We start from the raw sequence: 18,937 nt of genomic DNA on the forward strand, positions 1-18,937 counted from the left end.
TGCAAAACACTTCTGTGCCTCACTTTCCCCACCAGCAAAACGTAGGTAATACCGGTCCCGACCCCAGAGGGCCACAGTGGGAACAGGGCCTGCTTCGGGGGCGTGTGACTCAGGACCTTGCCCAGGCCTGGCGCTGGGGCGGTGGCGGTGGTGCCCTGCTCAGTTGAATGCTCTGCGGTCTCCAACTTGAAGTTCTTAATGCTTTTTGACAAGGGGTCCTGCGTTTTCACGTTTCACTGGGCCCTGCAAATTGTGTGGCTGGTGCTGTGTAAGTGGAAACAGGAAAATGCCACCAGATACCCTGTAAATCAGTTTATTCACCTTTCAAAGCTTAAGTCTCTGTTGCTCAATTTGATTTCTTCTCATTAGCTGTAAAAAATAGTTCCAAAGTCAAGGTTATAACCCAATTGCCAAAAACCATACATGCCAAAGTGAAGCTCGCTCTGGATAAATCACTTCTCTCTGGGTCTCAGTTTCCCCATCTCCTCCCTTGTGCTTGTGGGTTTGGGCATAGGGGTCCTTGGCCTGAATTTTTTAGGGCAAACAGATTTTAAACAGACCAGGGCTTTGAACAGCTTATAATTTGCCCTTCTTGGGACTTCCCTGGTGGTCCAGTGGTTAAGGCTCGTGCTTCCAATGCGGCGGGTGCGGGTTTGATCCCTGGTTGGGGAACTAAGATCCCACATGCTGCACAGTGTGGCCAAAATAATAATAATTTCCTAAGTTTAGCTGCCTGGCAAACTCCTACTTGAACTTCAAAGCCCCAGATTCAACACTCCCTCAACCCCTCCTTCCATGATGCCCTAGGCAGACACTGTACTCCTCCCTGGGCTCTAGGCTTGAATCTTGCAGATGGAAGTGTCTGATCCTGGCCCTATTTCCCCTAGCCTGGGGGCTTCCTGAGTTTCCCCTAGCCTGGGGGCTTCCTGAGGGCGGGGTTGAGAACTGAGTCCTCTCTGGGGCCCCGGATTTGTCTCCAGGCACGTAGCAGCATCCATAAGAATTCACTGAATAGATAAGCAAGTGGAGAGGTGATCTCTAAATTCAAGGGGTACAGGAGGCCTCTGGCTGGTGGTGAGGTGGGTCCAGGGATATGGTGGTGTCTTCATTCCTGCACATCCTGCTGGGGAGGGGATGGTGCCTCCTGCCCTGGCTCTGCCTGAACCACCAGGCCCACCCCGTGGTGGGCCCAGTGGGCTCTAGTCGCAGGAACACAGCTTGTCTGTGCCAGGGCTGAGTCCCACCCTGTTCCTGGCAGTAAGGCAAATCCCAGCATCATCTGCGTCAGGCCCCTAGAAGCCCTAACAGGGAGGGAGCCAGGAGGGGAGCCACCCAGACCCCGTGGCCCTGCCTGAGAGGATCCTGCTTTTTCTCCTGGTGGCCCCTGGGGCTCATCAGACCCCTTGTGTCAGGCTCCCCATTGGGGTGGGGGGTGGTCCCAGGACTCCTATTCTGGGGTGGAGACAGTTTCATGAGCAGACTACTTTCGGTGGGGAGGCAATAAAGGGAGGGGGCATGACTGGGGGACCCAGGGCCCTTTCAGATGGTTTCGAGGCCAAGATCTGGGTTGTCCAAGAGCCCCAATGGCTGACAGGTCAGGGTCGGAGTGCACCAGGGGAGGGCACAGCCGTGCAAAGGCCTGCAGGTGGGGGTGATTCCTCATGCTACAGAAGAGGAAACTGAGGCTCGCGAGGGTAGCCGGTAACAGTCAGGACGGGATTCAAATCCAGGATCCATGTAGTCCGAGCCTCTCCCTAAGGCGGAAGGGCCTCAAGGGGCTCAGGGGCCGTCGCGAGATGGCCCCGCCCACGACCCCGCCCACCAGAGGCTCCGCCCCGCGGCATGACCGGAAGTGCGCGGGGCCCCCAAGATGGCGCCCAAAACCCGGAAGTGAGCGCTGCCGCGGCGAAGCTCGGAGGGACGGAGGCGCCGCGGGCTCCGCGCCCGGCCGGACCCGGGTCCGAGGTGAGGCGCGCCCGGCCCCACCCCCCGGCCCGGCCCCGCCGTCCCCGCCCGGCTGAGCCGCGCTCCCCAGCCTGCGCGGGCCCTGGCACCCCGCGGCCGCCAGCGCCCCGGGCCGGGGGTTCTGGGGTTCCGGGGTTCCGGGGCAGCGGGCGCGGGGAGCGCGGTGGCGTGTCCCCGCCCTCCTGGGCGACCCCCGACAACGTCCTCCGCCGCGATCCTGCGACCGCGTCGTCCGTCGTGAACTCTCTCTAACCGCGTCCTCTTCGGCGACCCTCGACCTTGCGCTGCTCCGTGACCCCCGCCCGACACTCGCCTTGGCGTGAACCCTGAACCCAGGCGACTCCCCAGCCTTTTCCTCTCGCCCTCCTCGGCGATTCCCTGACCCCTCCCGTCTTGGTGATCTCCGGACTTTACTTTGGTGACCCTTGACCCCGCACTTCTCTGTGACTCTCCTGCAGTTGGTGACCCCCTCCCGACTGCTCCTCCGTCATTCCCCGACCCCTCTCTTCTTGTGACTCTCCAGCTCCATTACCTTAGCCCCCCTTTTCTGGGTGACTCCTGATCCCAGGCTGCTTGCAGATTCCTGCCCTTCCTCCTCAGTGTCCCCTCTCCCAGGACCCCTCCTGTCCTGGCTTCTCCACCCTGGGGCTGTTGTTCCCTGTGTTTCCACGGGTGGGATCCTGTGGCCTTGGGATGGGGGCCTTGCTGGTATTAGCTGAGCTGGCAGAGCGTGTTGGGTGGGAGTGTCTCCTGGAGCTGGCACTGGAAACAGCCCCCAAGGATGTGCCGGGGGAGGTGGTGGGCAGAGGGCTGTCGGGGCTTGGAGTGGGTGGAGGAGCAGCCTGTGACGGTGGGTGGGGACAGTGAGGCCCCTTCCCAGCACCCCAGCACTGGCCGGGAGAGGCTGGGGTGGGGGAGCAGAGGCGTGGACAGCCAGGCAGGAGTGTCTCATAGCATCGTGTTGTTAACGTCCTGGAAAAGGAAAAAGAACCGAGCGTGTGAAGTGTGTCTGCCCCCCCTCGGCTTCTGCTTCCCGGAATGCGCCTTGGTCCCGCCTGCCCTGGACATCCTTTCTGCCTGTCCACTGCCTGGCCCGGCCAGGTTTGCTGCCATCTGTTTGCACGAGGGGCAGGCCTGGATGTGGCCTGGGATGGAGCTTGCTGGCAGTCGCGGGGTGGGGGTGGGGGGGTGCGAGTGAGTGTTCCACGTGTGGCGAGGGGGCTGGTGTCGGACGGACTTTAGGTGGGAACCTGCCTACCTGCTGCCGGGCCAGGTGATCCAGCCCCGAGCCCACCATGGTGGGTCTGTCCCCGTACGAAAGGTTCGAGGGATCTGGGGCTGGTCCCCAGGGGCTGGAGAGCCCGGAGGGAAGAAAGGCCACCTGTCAGAGGCGTGAGACTCCAGACAAGTCAGTGGATGTGAGGCCTGCCCTTCCTCCAGGCTGAGCGGCCAGGGCTGGACCTGACCCTGTGTTTCCCGTCCCTGCCCTGGGCCCTTCGTGCTTGGCTGTGTGGGGAGCTCTGCCCTCAGGGACCCTTGTGAACAGAGGAGAAGCTGCGGGCTCCTGTCCTTGGGGCTGAGACCTGGGGCTCTTGGGCAGTCTGGAGAAGCCACCGCCAGCCCAACTGCACCTTTTCTTCCAAGCGCCCTGGATTTTCCCAGGGGAGTCCCCACAGATGGGTAATGGCTGTTCAGGGCTGTCTGCTTGGACCCTGGGTGGGTGGTCTGGGGAAGGGTGGTCCTGGGACACCCCAGGGCTGGCGAGATTCAGGCAGGCGCCTGACAGACCCTGGGGAGCCTGGCGAGTGTGAGACACTGTCCCCAGGGACAGCCAATGGGGACCCAGGGGAAGGCTCTCTGGGATTTTGGAGGGCTGGAGGGCCCTTTGTTTAACTCTGTGAGATGTCTACTCACACCTGCCTGGAGCTGGACCCACCCTGTGTGTGTGTGTGTGTGTGTGTGCACGCGCGCGTGCACGCACACATTGGGGAGATGTTTACACTTTGGCGGCAGGATGGTGGGCCCCGGGGCCCAGATGAGGGGCCTGATTTCCAGCGGAGCCTCGTGGCACAGCACAGAAGACGCAGTGGGCTTTGAAGTCCAGGTGGGGTGGGCCTCAGGTGTGCAGCCCAGGGCCAGTGCTCTCCGGCTGCCTGACCACCTCGACCTGGGTGGGGTGGGGGAACGGAGCTGGCCCCCACTGGGAACATGACCAGCCCAGCTGGCCCAGCTTGGTTCTAGCAAAGTCTCAGACACCCCTCCAGCAGGGGCCGGGCCGGAAACGCTGACCCAGCACAGGGCTCTGGCCACGTGAACAGCTGGGCTGGGAATAAAGAGGCAACTGTGCCCAGTCCCCAGAGGCCGCCTCCCTCCCAGGACGGCCTCCACCCTTGAGGCTTTTACAGAGGCTGCCGGGGGCGGGAATCTGCTTGTTCTCCGTGCAGGGGGGTCTTGTCATCAAAAAGAGGCATCTGGAGGCTGACACACAGAGTGGGGAGACAGGCCCCCAGGGTGTCAGCACAGTTCCAGGGGGGGTGTGTGTGTCTGTGTGCGTGTGCATGTGTGCAGATTCGTGTGCAGCAGTGCACACACATGCCAGAGTGTGCACGCGTCACGTGTGAGCACCACGTGCACACGTGTGCATGCGTGTTGCACTGTGCGTGTGTGTGTGTGTGTGTGTGTGTGTGTGTGTGTCTTGAGTATGTGCGATCCGTCAGTGGGCAGGCTTGGAGCATCTCCAGCCACTTTTCCACAGCCAAGGGCCGTGTGTTCAGATGCGGGGAGGGCTGGTTACGGAAGGCTGCCTGGAGTAGCCGAGAGCGAGGTCACTCAGGCCCGGTCCAGGCCTGGCCAGCCCTGCTCACCCACCATCTCCCCATCTGCCCAGCTTGGGTGCGGCCTGGTGTCCGTGGGCCCCCTCTCCCCTGAGTGGAACCCCAGTCCCTGTCCCTTGGAACTACCCTCTCCTCTGCTGCTGGCGGGTCAGTCCCACATGGGTGACCTGAGTTGGGCTGGGGAGGACAGCAAACTTCCTTCATCTTCCTGCCATGGTGACAGCCACCAGCTTCCTCACTGGGAAGTGGGGCCGCCCTGCCCTCAGGCAGGTGACTCAGGTGAGGGCGATTTCTGAGGCTCTGGGCTTGCCAGCCCCCTGGGGTGGGGGGCAGAGCTAAGGACTGTCGTTTATGTACAGCGACAGGGACTGACTTTGAGAACAAGATGCTCAGTGAGAGAAGCCACACACAGAAGGACACACAGTGTGTGACTCCATTGGTGGCAAACATCCAATCCAGAGAGACAGGGTTAGTGGTTGTCAGGGGCTGGGGAGGGGGTGGGGGTGACTGTTGATGGGAGTGAGGTTTCTTTTTGGGGTGACGGAATGTTCTGAAACTAGATGGAGGTGGTGGTTGCAGAAGTCTGGATATACTAAAGGCCACTGAATTGTTCACTTTAAATTGGTGAAGGTATGGCGTATGAATCGCGTCTCCATAAAACAAAGAAGTGTTAAAAAAAAGAGAGATAGCAGGGCCTGACTGAGCCTTCAGATGCCCAGTGCTGCGGCCTGGGGTGAGCGGGCGTCAGCCGGCCCAGAGCGTGGAGGTCTGTCTTCTCCCAGCCCCACAAGGAGGGCAGGGGAGGTGCCATCTGCCCATCTTATGGTGGGTGAACGAGGCTCCCCTGGGAGCCCCCAAGCCCCAGCTCTGCCCTGACTGCCACCGGCAGGAAGCGGTCTTGCGGGGACGTGGGCTCTGGTGTCTGGGCCTTGGTGCCTGGGCTGTGGTGGGAGGCCTGGGAGCCCCTCCCTGAAGCCTGGCCCTGTAGGAGGTGGCAGGCCCTCCTGTAGGTTCCCCTGATTGGCAAGGACACCCCCCCACCCTGCATTCACCCGTTAGGTGACTTGTCCCCTCCCGGGTCGGCTCGGCGCTCCCCCCCCCCCCCCCCCCCCGTGCAGCCCACGGGGCAGAAAGGGTGTCTCCTGCACGGCAAGCAGGGACACCACCAGGGAAGGCATTGAACTTGGCCCCGCTGTGTGCTGGGGGCGGGGGGGGGGGGGGGCGGGAGTGGGGCAGCGGTCACCCCGCGCCTCCCTGGGTCCTCAGGCACCCGCTCCCTCCAGGCAGGCGACCGCCCCGCCTTCCCCGCTGGCGCCTTCCCCCGCTGGCCTGGCCCCCGGGCTGCGCCCTCTCTCTGCGGGCAGGTACCTCCCTCCGGGTTGGCCTGCGTACCCATTGCAGCCAGTCCCCAAGTGAAACCGAAAGAGGTCTCGCCGGCCTCGCTGCCAGGTCCGCAGCTGGCGCGGGAGCCAGGCCACATTCCGGAAGGCCGGCGCCTGGCATTTCCCGGGAGCTGGGGTGGGAGTTGCAGCCCCCGGGTCAGAGGCTGACACAGGAAGCGGGATGGAGGAGGACGGGAGGAGGGAGCGTCCTGGGGCTGCTGGCGCAGTGAGCCTGTATGGCTGTGACTCATCGCCGGATGGAGATGGGGTGAGAATCCTGCGTGGAGTTGGCTGGGAGGCGCCAGGAGCGGGTGTCCCCCAGCACCTGAGGTACGTGAGGAAAGGCTGGCGCAGGAGCTGGGACAGTGGTGGGGGCAGGGCGAGCCTGAGGGATTGGCCCCTCAGCCCTCAGCCCTCACCTCTCGCGGACCGGACGACGCAGCCCCGTGGCGTTGGGGGGTTTGGAGCTCTGCAGGGGCCGCCAGCAGAGCAGCTCAGAGTGTCTGCAAAGCTCTGCGTGGCCTGCACGGCTTGGGGGCGGGGCTCGGCCCTGGAAGCTTCACGGTGGGGGCGTGAGACCCTCCCCACCACCCACTCCTTGGCCGGCCATGGTGCCACAGGGCGTGGGGGCCCTCTGGTGTTGCCCGGGGTATGTCCGCGGGCCGGGGCATTTGGGGGCAGTGCCGTGAGATTCAGGCCCTCCAGAGGCCCAGCCACCGTCCTGGGCGCCGGGCTCAGGGTAAGTGAGCCTGCAGGTGGGCGTCGGGTGGCGCTCAGGAGGACCCTGGGTTGGGGGGGAGCTGGGTTGTAACTGGAGAGCCTGGCAACTCTGCCCCCAGCACCGTGGGCACCAGGAGGAAGGCATCCCATGCTGGGACTGCACCCCAAAATCCAGACCTGCAACTCCCCTTGCAAAACCAGCCCATCTGGAAGCCCCGGGCCGCATCCCTGCGCAGAGGAGGCCCCACAGCCCCTTTGTGGCCCTGAGGAGGTTCCCTGGCAGCGTCACCACCTCCAACACCTGTGGGGTGGTACCATGCACAGGGTCAGGCCAGTCCCAACCAGGCTGCCTGTCCACTCGTGGGCTGTGTCCTAGCTGGGTTCAGGAGTCTGCTCAGTAACGGCCCCAGAGATGCCCCCGTCCTGGCCCCGGGACCTGCAGACGTGTCACCCCACACACAAAGGCACTTTGCTGGTGGAATTAAATTAGGGGCCCTGAGATGGGGAGGACCCTGGATTCCCCGGGGGGCCCAGTGTCATCACACAGTCCTTATAAGCAGAGGACTTTCTCCATGGAGGCTGAAGGGGACTGAGTCGGAGCTCAAGGGGCCTCCATATGCTGCTGCTGAAGCTGGGCTGCAGCCCCACCTTGCTGACAGGATCAGCACCAAGCCGGGCCTCCAGAGACCCAGAGGCGAGGGCCAGCGAGCTCGCCTGGGCTTCTGACCTGCAGGCCTGGGAGGGGGCCTGAGTTTGTGGTCCTTCATCTCGACAGGAGAAGGGGACGTAGGCTCCATCTGCTGTGATTTGGGGGCGGGTGCCCTTTGGCTTGGGCAAAGGTCTCTTAGGATGTTCTTGGCACCAGGCTGGACCTAAGGAGCCCAAGGAGGGTACTGACAGGTCTGACCACTCACCTGGGACTAGTGCAACTTGGCTGTGGGCAGCACCAGCCACTGTCTCGCTCCAGACTCTCTGAGGAGCTGGGTAGAGAGACCTGGCATGCCAGCTGGCCTGAGACACTCCTGTCATCAAGCAGCAAGCAACAGGAGGGACAAACCCTTCTCCCCACAGAGCTTGGACAGACTGGGGCACATCAGTGTCAAAGGACTAGGAAGTTGGGCCTGCTGAGATTTGGCTTTAACATCCACTCAGGGGAAGAAGACCTGGGGGTCAGAGGAGACCACAAGCTCAGTGTGTCTAAAGCCTTTTATTTTATTTTAATTATTATTTATTTTTGGCTGTGTTGGGTCTTCCGTTGCTGTGTGCGGGCTTTCTCTAGTTGCGGCGAGTGGGGGCTACTCTTCGTTGCGGTGCGCGGGCTTCTCATCGCAGTGGCTTCTCTTGCAGAGCACGGGCTCTAGGCGTACGGGCTTCAGTAATTGTGGCTCGCGGGCCCTAGAGCACAGGCTCAGTAGTTGTGGCGCATGGGCTTAGCTGCTCCGTGGCATGTGGTATCTTCCCAGACCAGGGATCGAACCCGTGTTCCCTGCACTGGCAGGTGGATTCCCAACCACTGTGCCACCAGGGAAGTTCTTCTAAAGCCTTTTTTTTTTTTTTTTTGCGGTATGCGGGCCTCTCACTGTTGTGGCCTCTCCCGTCGTGGAGCACAGGCTCCGGACGCGCAGGCTCAGCGGCCATGGCTCATGGGCCCAGCCTCTCCGTGGCATGTGGGATCTTCCCGGACTGGGGCATAAACCTGTGTCCCCTGATTCCCAACCACTGCGCCACCAGGGAAGCCCCCTCTAAAGCCTTTTAAAGACCACGAGTAATCACAGGCCCTGAGCACGCACTTCCCAGTGGAGGAAGCCCGCGTGAAGATGCCCTGCCGCTGTGGGCAGCCGCTCCACACATGTCCACGTGGACGTAGGTTGGAAGGTCCGCCAGCAGCAAGGGTGGGCCAGTAGGCACCACAGCTGGAGCTTCATCCTGTGGGCTCTCCCCTGGTAAGGCTGGACCACACCTGGGAGTGGGGACCAGGGGCCGAGGCCCCAAGACCCAGGCACAGTATCCCCAGCTGTGACTAAGGAAGCTCCCGGTCTTCAACCCCATTCCGCACTTGGCCCTCGGGTGGATACAAAGGGCTACGTGCCTCCAAGCTGTGCTCTCAGGGCTGGTGGGGGCACTGACTGTCCTTCTGAGGGCTGTAAGGCAACGACAGGTCCTTATAGATTTGGGGCGGCCGCTCTGGGTGTGTGAGTTGCTTTGTGAAGCACCCGCCCTGCCGTGGGCCATCAGAGCACCCCAGGCCGGCTCTTCTGTGCCCACACGCGGATGGGTCTGTGGGCACGGACACAGCCAGTGCAGGTGAGCCCGGGTTGGTGCCTCTGGGACTCAGCCTGTGGGTCTCCTTTTCTGCATAAACATTTAGCAAATATCGCTCTGTCACCTGGATCTGGGGTCGGTTCTGCATCCCGGGGTGCAGTTTCTCCTAATGGCTGGCCTTGCCCTCCTGGCCTCTGGTCTGTCCGAGATGCGTGGGGGGAGCCCTGACACCCACCACCTGCTTTTCTGGCCGGGGCCTGTCCTCAGGCATGTGCCTGCCCCCGTGGTGGCTCCTGGGGTAGCGGCACCGTCCCTGGGTTGGCGTCCGGGGTCACCGTGCGTGTGCCCTGTGGCCGGCGCCCATGTGGTCTGGCTCTGCTGTGGTTGCCCTCCCCCCAGGGCCTCCTCCGTGCGGCCTGGTGTTGACTGTACCAGGCCGGGACCGAGGCTCTGATGCTGTGGCCCCGTGATGGGGGTGGGGGCCGGCGGGGGGTGGTCTGTGTCCCAGTAGGCCGGGAGGTTTTGCAAGAGACTGCTTGTCACTTCAGCCACCCGCTGGCAGTGAAGTGTGGGAGCTGGGGAGCCTGCAGGTCCTCCCCCCACTGGCAGCAGAACTGGAAGTTGGACCCCTGGCCTTCTCCGCGGGCCCACCTCGTCCTCCTTGTTCCAGACCATGGGGCTCCCCGTCCCGCCCGATGGGCGTGTGCTCAGGGGCTGGGCCCTCCCCACCACTGGCATCCCAGGGCTGCTGTGTTCCACAGGCCTCCTGGGAACCCGTGGAGGTCCTGGGTCGCACGCTTGGTGCCAGCCTTGCCCTGGTCAGCGGTGCGCCCAGCCCCGGGTGGCAGGAATTAGAGCCCAGTGTCAGGGTGGCTCCTTGGCTCTGCTGAATGAAGAGGCCAAAGGAATCCTCCCCGTCCTGTCCGAGTGTCCAGGGGTGGCCGTAACAGCTGACTGCACACTTGGCTTAAACCAGAGAGATTTATCCTCTCCTGGCTCTGGAGGCCAGCCATCTGAGATCAAGGTGCAGCAGGGCTGTGCTCCCTCCAGAGGCTGGGGTGGGGGGCGGCTGGGGGGTGGGGATCCTTCCCGCCTCTTCCAGCTCCTGGGGCTCCAGGTATCCTAGGCCTGTGGCTGCATCACCCCGGCCTCTGCCTCTGTCTTCCTGTGGCTTCTCCCTGTGTCTCTGTGTCCAAATTTCCCTCTTATAAAGGCACAGTCTTTGCGTTAGGGCCACCCTACTGCAGTACGACCCCATCTTAACTGATTTCATCTGTGAAGACCCTATTTCTAAATGAGGGCCTATTCCCAGGTTCCTGGTAGACATGAACTTGGGGGACACCAGTCTCTCCAGCACACCTCCTCTGTCCCACCACCTCCCTCCTGCACACTGGGTTCTGTCCACCAAATCCCCGTACCCCCATCGCTCACCAGCTGACCCTGTGTCCCCATACGTCCCACCCGAGTACCGGGCCTGTTCAGTTGGTGGGGAGGCCCCTGAGGCTTCCTTCCCTTTCTGGCCTGTCCATGGAGGTGACTGTCCAGGGGCACGTGCCCTCCTGGGGGTCCTGACACAGCCGAGCGGTGCCAGCCAGCCCAGGTGGGACCTCAGCGTGGCCGGTGCCCGCAGGACAGGGCCCCATCCCCTTGCCTGAGCATCCCTGTCCCTCCATCCCTCCGACTTCAGCACGGAGCCTCTCCGGGCGCCCCCACTGGGGACTGACCCCAGGCTGGCTCTGACCAGCAGGGCGAGGAGGGAGCTCCCCACCCCGGCCCTCCCCAGATACCCCGTTCAGCCCAGTCGGGGCCCGGCCAGGCCTCCCGATTCCACCAGGGCCTCTGTCCCCACGAGCCCCCAACTCTTCCCCCCGTCCCAGGATCCCAGGACTGTTGCTCAGAGCCCAGTGGAGGGGTGGCCAGAGGGCTGCCGTCCTGTGGCCTGGAGGAGGCCGGCAGGTTCCTGATGCCTGGAGACGCAGTTCCTGGGGGGCTGGATAACAAGTGGCCAGTGGGGCCAGGCACCACCCGGCAGGGGGTCCAGGCGGCCGGTTCTGAGGGTGCTTGGGGGGCTGAGTCAGTAGCACGCATCGTGGGTGAGACCCAGCGGCCTGCCCTGGGGACACCGGCCCCGCGGTGAGGTCCGGCCAGGGTGATGGGGTGAAGTGGGCTCAGGCAAGAGGCAGGGGTGGCCGCGGTCACCTGCCAGCTGGGCGCATCCTAGGGGTCTGGCTGTCCCAGATCTCGCCTCTTCCCACATTCCGCCCCCCCACCCCCCCATCGTCTGGTCTGGGCCACCAATTCTTTGATCTTTCTCTTTTACAATGACTCATTCGAAACCTGATCTCAAAAGGAAATCCTGCAACTCAAAGCTGGGTGAAGCGTGGGCCCTTCCCCGAGAGCACCTTGTGGGCACCCACGCGGCACGTGTCATGGGGCTCACGTCTAAAAATACACTCTGACCCGGCCTCCTTCAGCCCCAAGGCCCCGCCTGGTGGGGTCGATCCTGGGTGGCTGGAAGCCCCCCAGGGACGTGGCGAGGTCACCCTCTGCAGCTCTGGGGCTGGCGACAGGGTCTTGAGCCCGGGCCGGGGCGGGGCTGGTGGGGCTGCTTAGCAGGGGTCAGAAAGTGAGGGGATGGGTGGGGGGACTGTGTTTGGGGGCTGCCCCAGTGCCAGCACTGGTGGGACGGGGGAGCAGGAAGCCAAGGCTGTGGAGGTGGGGGCGGGGAGATGACCTTGGGCCTGGGGCATCGAAGGACAGGGACACCATAGGGGTGGCCCTGGGGGCATGGGGATGGTGGTGGGCACAGCGTCGACCCCTCCCCAGCCCCCGACAACTGCTCTCTGTCTGTGGATCTGCCTGTTCTGGACGTTTCCCATCAGTGGAATCACACCCTGTGGGTCCTTCTGTGTGTGGCTTCTCTCACTGAGCATCACGTTCTCAGGGTCCGTCCACGTGGTAGCGAGTGTCAGGGCTTCACCCCTTTGCGTGGCTGCGTGATGCCCCCGTGTGTGGAGGGCACATGGCGTTTATCCATCATCCGCTGGTGGGCACTTGGGCTGTGCCCACCGTTTGGCTGCCACGGTGACCGTTTAACCATGTGAGGCGCTGCCGACCCCCAGGCGGCACCACGTTCATTCCCACCCACCGCGTCCCCCCTGCCCCATCCCGGATGACGGTGCCCAGCAGACGCCTTGACTCGCAGGCACATCGCTCCCCTCCCCACACTCCCCTCCGGGTCCTGGTCTGAACCCCCTGCTTGGCGGGGTCCCCAAGGCATGCCCCCTGCCCCGTGTCTTTGAGAGGACAGGATGTACAGGCTCCGTTACAGGAACTCCCACCCAGTCATGGAGCCCTCGCTGCGGGAACAGACCTCTTGCTGGGGGAACGTGATGCCCTGGATGGCAGGTGATGGTGTGGGGCCTGAGCCTGCTGGGGCTGCTGCTCAGAACAGGGGCCACGGGGGCCGCGCAAGCCTGGCCTGCAGCCGGGGGGGTTCCTCGGCCGCAGCGCACCCTGGGGACGGCCCGGGGTCCCCCTCCCATGCTTTTGGCCGTGGGCTCTGGATGGTGCTTCCCAAGAAAGCAGCCCCGCCCTCCGCAGCCGCAGAGCCTGGAAGTGCCCGCGAGTGGGACGGGGTCGGTGGTGCTCGGGGTGTGGCTGCCGAGAGAGGGACGCTGTGGCAGCAGGGGTGTCAGTGGGGTTAGTGGGGGTCTCAGGCAGAGACACGTGCCCTGCACTTGCTGCAGACAAGTGACCCAAGGGACACAGCGAGCCGGCCCGCCTTCCATCCCAGGTGGATCCGCTGAGGGGTCCCACGAATCGAGGAGCTTCCCGGGGCCTCCACGGAGGCAGCGGTCACTGGAGTGGCTTGGGATCGCGGAGGCTCTGGGCTCCACTGCGCGCCAGATGAGCCTTGTGCTCATACCCGAGCAGCCCATCCTCCCGATGACCAAACCGAAGCTCAGAGGAGCTCAGGCGCCCCGAGTTGTGGGAGGTTCTCCGACCCTTAGACGCGGAGCTGGGCTTTGACCGTCCGCCTGACCGAGACCGTGGGTCCCAGAGCAGCCTCGCATTCCTCCTCCTCCCGCCGGGTCTGGCCTGCAGGAGGCTGGGGGCCGTGGCACTGGCGGCCGGCCAGCAGCTGGAGCCCAAGGCCTGAGCAGAGCGGGGCGGCCCGGCCTCTGCTCCCTTCCTGAAGGGCTGGACGCAGCTGTGGGCTGTGGCCCGGCCCCCGGGCCCCTTTCCTTCTGGGCCGCAGGGCGAGGCGCGCACGGGCCGCCCAGCCGGTGCAGGCGGCCCTCCCCGCCCCCACGGGATTGCACAAGCTGCCCGTGTGCGGCAGTGATTACTGGAAGTCCCGAGGATTTCTTCACTCTGGGCTTGGCTGGGAGTGCCAGCCGCCTCCCCTTCCTGCCTCCCCGGGTGATTAATGTCCTGGGGCTGCTTCCCAAGGTGTGCTCCGCCAGCCTGGGGTCCCTGCTATCCGAGGCGGGCGATGGGGCCTGGGGACTGGGGTCCCAGGCCACAGGCGGGTGTGAATGGAGGGGATCGCGTGGGGCTAGGTTGGCCCCTGCAGCTTTTCCCGGCTGGGTGTCTGCCCTCCTTCTCAGTGGGGACCCTGTGCGACGTTAGCCCCATCTGGGTCTGGGGGCTCTTCCCCACTCAGCTCGGCCCCAACCACCCAGAGACCCTCGGCAAGCCTGACCTGGTTGCAGAGGTATGGGGCTTCCCAGCCCCGGTGGGCCCCCCAGCTCAGAGCTGCTGGCTGGTCGGCTTCCTCTCTGCCAGACATGCTAGGTACAGAGAGCTGGGGGTGCGCCCCCCCGCGGCTCATGCTGGGCTCCCAGGGCTCGAGGCCCACTTTGTGGGTGGAGGGAGCAGCCCCCGGCCAACATTATTCAGGGGCCTGAGAACGAGGGCGGGAGAGCGGCGGGGCCTGGCCACCCGGAAGGGGTTGCCCTCACCCTGGAGGTCCCAGCCCGGGTCCCCAGGAGGGGGTGGCCGGACAGCAGGAGGGCCACCCCGGCAGCACTGCGGTGCTGGGAGCATCAGCTTGCCCCCTGCGTGGATGGGGCAGTCAGAGGGGCTGGGGGGACATCTACGGGGTCCCGCCACCCCCTAGCCTACTGACCCTGTTCCTGGAGGGCGCCCTCCCCTGTCGGGATCAGAGGGCAACCTCAGGACATGCGTGTCTTTCCCCAGGTCATGATGCCACCACCACGGAGCAAGAAGCCCAGATAGATGCCCCTGCGGCCCGGCTCGTGGAGCCCCCCGATGCTGGCAGTGGGGCCCACCATGGACGGGGAGTTCCCTCCGCATGAGCCTCCACCAGCCGGCAGCGTCCTGTACAGCCCGCCGCCCCTGCAGACCCCGCTGTGCGGGCCCAGCGTCCAGGTGAGCCCCAGCCCTCAGGGTCTCCTCCTGGCCCCTCGGCGCTTCTCTGGTGCCTCAAGCCCATATCCCAGCCCCCAGGTTTGCAGGCAGGACCCTCCAGGGGCTCCCGTCACCCCCAAGTCCCTCACGTGTTAGCCGTGAGGTTTCTCCTGCCAAGGCCTCGGCTGGCCCTCGGGACACTCGGCCCAGGCGGCTGCCCTCACCTGCCCTCACCTGCGGGACGTCGAGGGCTTGGACCACTGTGGCAGGTCACACTCGTCTGCTCTGCTTCATCGCTTCTTTCTTCTTACTTTATGAGACTTTATTTCTTGAGCAGTTCTAGGTTTACAGGAAAATGGCACAGCAAGTTCCCGTGCACCTGTCCCCTCCCCACTTCCCCACTGTTAACATTCTCACACCCGTGGGTGTGCTGTGTTCCAACCTGGGAGCCGGTGCTGACCCAGCATCGTTACCTGAGGGCCATGGTGACATTCGGTTCACTCTTGGTGTTGGATGTTCTGTGGGTTTTGACAGATGTCAGATGACCCGCATCCACCATTACGGTGTCACACAGCGTAGTTTCACTGCCCTAAAACCCCTCTGGTCCCCACCTGTCCATCCCTCCTCCCCCCAACCCCCGCATTGCTGATCCGTCCCCTGGCTCCAGAGACCTGCCTTTTCCAGAACGTCCCAGAGTTGGAATCACAGTGTGTAGCCTTTTCAGATCTGCTTCTTCCACTTAGCGATGTGTATTTAGGGTTCCTCTGAGACCTTTCCTGGCTTCACAGCCCATTTCTTTTTAGCACTAAACAACTTTCCATCGTCCGCATGTCCCATGGTTGCTTCCATCCACTGAGGGACATCTCGCTTGCTTCCGAGCTCTGATGACTGCAATAAAAGTACCGCGAGTGATAAAACGACCCTAGGGGCCAGGCCTCCTCATATCACAAAAGGTACAAGAGGCCTCGTGAAGAGAAGTGTCCAGAATCCTCCAGCGCGTCAGGCCTAGAGCCAAACGGGGGCTCTTTCCCTGCAGAAAAGAAAAGAAGCCAAGTTTCTCTGTGTGGAGACTCGAGCTGCCGGGTGGGGAGACCAGATGGGGTGCGGGCACCAGGGGGCCGCGTGGGCTGCGGCAGTGACGCGCACACCTGCGTGGGGAGAGAGAGCAAGGATCCAGCTTGGGGTTGGGAGAAGCCGGGCCCTGGGCCTCGGGACCCAAGTGGAGCTCTGGGTTGAGGGTCCAGAGCTGTCATGAGGCATCCCAGACCCCAGAGTGTAGCATCAGACGGGGCTGGGAGGTGCGCGTGAACCCAGAACTCACTCCGTGCCTGGCTGTGCCCACAAGGCACCCTAACGGGGCAGAGCACAGTGCCAAGCCACATTGAGCGGGCCTTGCCAGTCGGCAGGGAGGGAGCAAAAGCGGGTCACAGCTGCAGACCCACCCGCAGCTTCCAAGCCTCGGCTGATGGCCAGAGCCTCTGGCCAGGGCCCCGGACACACGTGTGCCAGGCCACCTGTACCCACGGGGCCCCTGCCCTCCTCAGCCCCCACCTCCCTCCAAGCCTCTGCCCGCCCGCGCCCACCCTGAGGCTCTCGGATGCCCCAGTGCCATCCCACACGCGGCACAAAGCGTGCTCCTTCCTTGGGTGCTATGTCGCCCTGTTTTGCAGGCTCGGAGCACGCGCCTGTCATTCTTGTCTTTGTTTTGTTTGTTTTTTTTTTTTTTTTTTTGCGGTACACGGGCCTCTCGCGTTGCATGGCTCATGGGCCCAGCCGCTCCGCAGCGTGTGGGATCTTCCCGGACCAGGGCACGAACCCGCGTCCCCTGCATCGGCAGGCGGACTCTCAACCACTGCGCCACCAGGGAAGCCCGCGCCTGTCATTCTTATAACACCTCAGGGTTCCTCCTCCTCAGCATCCCATCATTTGCCTAATTATTTTCCTATCGTTGGGCCTTTGGGGTGACTCCAGTTTTTTCTGCTGCTATAAATAGCGCCACTGCGTTTTCCTCCCCCCTCCTGGATGAGTCCCTGGGGGTGTGTTTCTGGAATAGAATTCCTGGGTCAGAGCGAGCCCCAGCTTGGGCGGGTTTGCAGAGGATGGAGCTGTTCCACAGGGAATGGGCTCCTGCCACGTCCCGTGGTGTTGACCCAGGAAGCTGACTGAGGGCCAGGACATGAGCTCTGTCTGGACAGCCGGTGTGGACCAGAGGGGCTCAGATACTGGAATTGGGGGAGAGATGTTTGGAACAAGACAGAGACCCTTTTACAAGGGAGGTGCCGCGTGGAGCCCGACCTTGGCTCCGAGCCCCACTCCGGGCAGTCAGAGCCAGCAGGGCAGGCTCCCCAGTGCCCTCCAGGGCTCAGGCTGTGCACAGAGCCTGTTCCTCTCGGGACAGGGGGGTTGCCCCTCAGGCCACACTGGGCCTGGCCCAAGAGTGACCAGAAGCCCGGGCAGCCCATGTAGGCTGCGGGCATCAGTGTTGGCACTGTGCTCCTTACTTCTCTCATGTGTCCTGGCCGAACCAAGCTTGTAAGGAGGATCCCAGGGTGGAGCAGGCGGGGAGTGGAGGTGGCCCCAGGACTGCCTGGCAGGAACATGCCCCCAGGACTGTCAGTGTCCCTAAGGTGGCCAGATTTAGCAAATAAAAATATAGAGCCCGGTGAAATTTAAGTTTCACATAAACACAAATAAAGTTTTAGTATGTGTGTGTTCCATACAGTATTTACACTAAAAATTATCTTTTGTTTATCAGAAATTCCAATTCCTGTTTTTTATCTGGCAGCCCTATGTTATCTGCCGCCCTTGCCGCCCTAGCAGGAATGTCATCTTCCTTCATCAGTTTGCACATGGCCTAGTAAGCTTCTGGCTAATCTCCCAGGGCCTGCTCCTTCCCAGAATAGGGCCAGCCTCTCTGTCTCCAGGCAGGCTCTGATTGGCTAGCTGGGGTAGGGACCCATCTTTGGACCAATCTGGTCCCACAGGCCTGCCCTCTGAAGGTGGAGTCACCCCTCTGGCTGCAAGTGTAAAATCCCGAGGAAGGCTCTGATTGGCTGGCCATGCTGTACCACCCCTGTGGGATGGGGCTGGATGTCCTTGGTTGGCAGCCTTGCCAGAGCAACGTGCTGGGGGAGGAGGTTGGGGTGCTGGGTAGACAAAGTCATAAGGGACCCTCCCCAGCCTGAGGCCTCCCCAGCTTGAGGCCTCAAACTCCTCAAGGACCTGGGGGTCCCCTGGTCTGGGAGCTCCACAGGGACCGCCCCAGGCCCAGTCTGGGTGCAGGTGGAGAAGGTTGGTGAGCAAGGGGCCCCTTGGACCCCTCCTCCCCGGCTGCCCCCTTCTGGGCCCAAACTACAGACTGGACTGGCCTCTAGTTTGGAGGCCAAGGGGCCTCTACCAGTTGATACTATCTCACCACATCTCCTTCATGCCTATTCTCTGAGCTGGACCGTGGGGAAGCAGGCGGGGCCCTGTGGGCAGCCCAGGGCTGGGGGCACAGTGATGGAAAGTGGGGCTGGCAACCCCCTTGGTAGAGAGGGGCGGTCCCGACCCCCCAGGCTGGTTCTGGGCCGGTACTAGGTCAGTGAGTCCCGAGGGGCGGGCCTTGTGTGGCCAGGGCTGGCACAAGCGGGCATGGCAACTGCAGCCAGCGGGCCTCCCTGATGGAGCTTCATGTGGCCAGCGGCCCGTTTAGGGCAGGGACGCAGCACCCCGATTCTACAGAGGGTGTGAGTGTCCACAGCCCTACCCCTCAAGCCAGTCCTGGCACATGCTGCCCCTGCTGACCTCAGGCTCACCTTCCAGCCACCCTCCCTCCCCCTGGTGTTTCCTAAAGCAGGTTCTGCAGAACCCCTGCCTGTGCCTCACTCTTGGGCCACACGGGCTTGGCCTCTGGGAGCTCTGAGAAGGCTGGGCTTCAGACCTGCCTGGAGTGGTTGGGCTGCGAGAGTCTGGCTGGGACAGGGCTGTCCACAGTGCTGGTGGGAGCCCTTCACCCTGACCTCAGCCCCCGCCCCTCTGAGAAGTCCCCTGTCCCCTCCCCCACCCACCAGCTGGCAGGCTGCGCATCTCGCTTATGGGTGCTGGCTCACGAGGGACTCTTACTGTCTTGCTTTACACAGGGTCCCCTCCTCCACTTTCTAGAATGCAGGCGTCCAGCCTGGGCTCCCCAGGCCCTGAAGGGATTCTGGGGGCCCTGCCAGTCCAGAGTCACAGCCATGCCCGCCATCCCCTCCCCGGCTGCTCCCCAGACCTGCTTGTGTACTGACCAAAGCCTTCCTCTTCACCACAGCCCTCTGGGTGGGTTCTTCTGTGCACACGGGGAAGCCGAGGCACCGGTGACCCAGCTGGGAAGCCCCTGGGCAGGCGGGCTCAGTGCTCTCTGGAGCCTGCCCCAGG

General features: G+C 63.2%; 1 protein-coding gene across 10 annotated transcripts in view; it reads left to right on the forward strand.

Annotated features, from left to right (window-relative positions):
* Positions 1-922: 922 nt before the first annotated feature.
* The window catches only part of SBNO2 (strawberry notch homolog 2), a 44,867-nt gene continuing 26,852 nt past the window's right edge, over positions 923-18,937 (forward strand). For 6 of the 10 annotated variants that reach the window (XM_089905786.1, XM_089905787.1, XM_022565737.3 and 3 more), the window contains exons 1-2: positions 1,855-1,965; positions 14,369-14,560. In XM_089905786.1, the coding sequence (XP_089761912.1) occupies positions 14,408-14,560 (153 nt within the window). In that variant the 5' untranslated portion in view covers positions 1,855-1,965; positions 14,369-14,407. The other 4 variants (XM_089905794.1, XM_089905788.1, XM_089905789.1 and 1 more) reach the window with 4 other exon arrangements.

Source organism: Delphinapterus leucas, unplaced genomic scaffold (genome assembly GCF_059928025.1).
Source record: "Delphinapterus leucas isolate spDelLeu-1000000601 "Yukka" unplaced genomic scaffold, BTC_Dleu_Yukka2 spDelLeu_asBTCV2_sq25, whole genome shotgun sequence".
NCBI classification, from domain to species: Eukaryota; Metazoa; Chordata; class Mammalia; order Artiodactyla; family Monodontidae; genus Delphinapterus; species Delphinapterus leucas.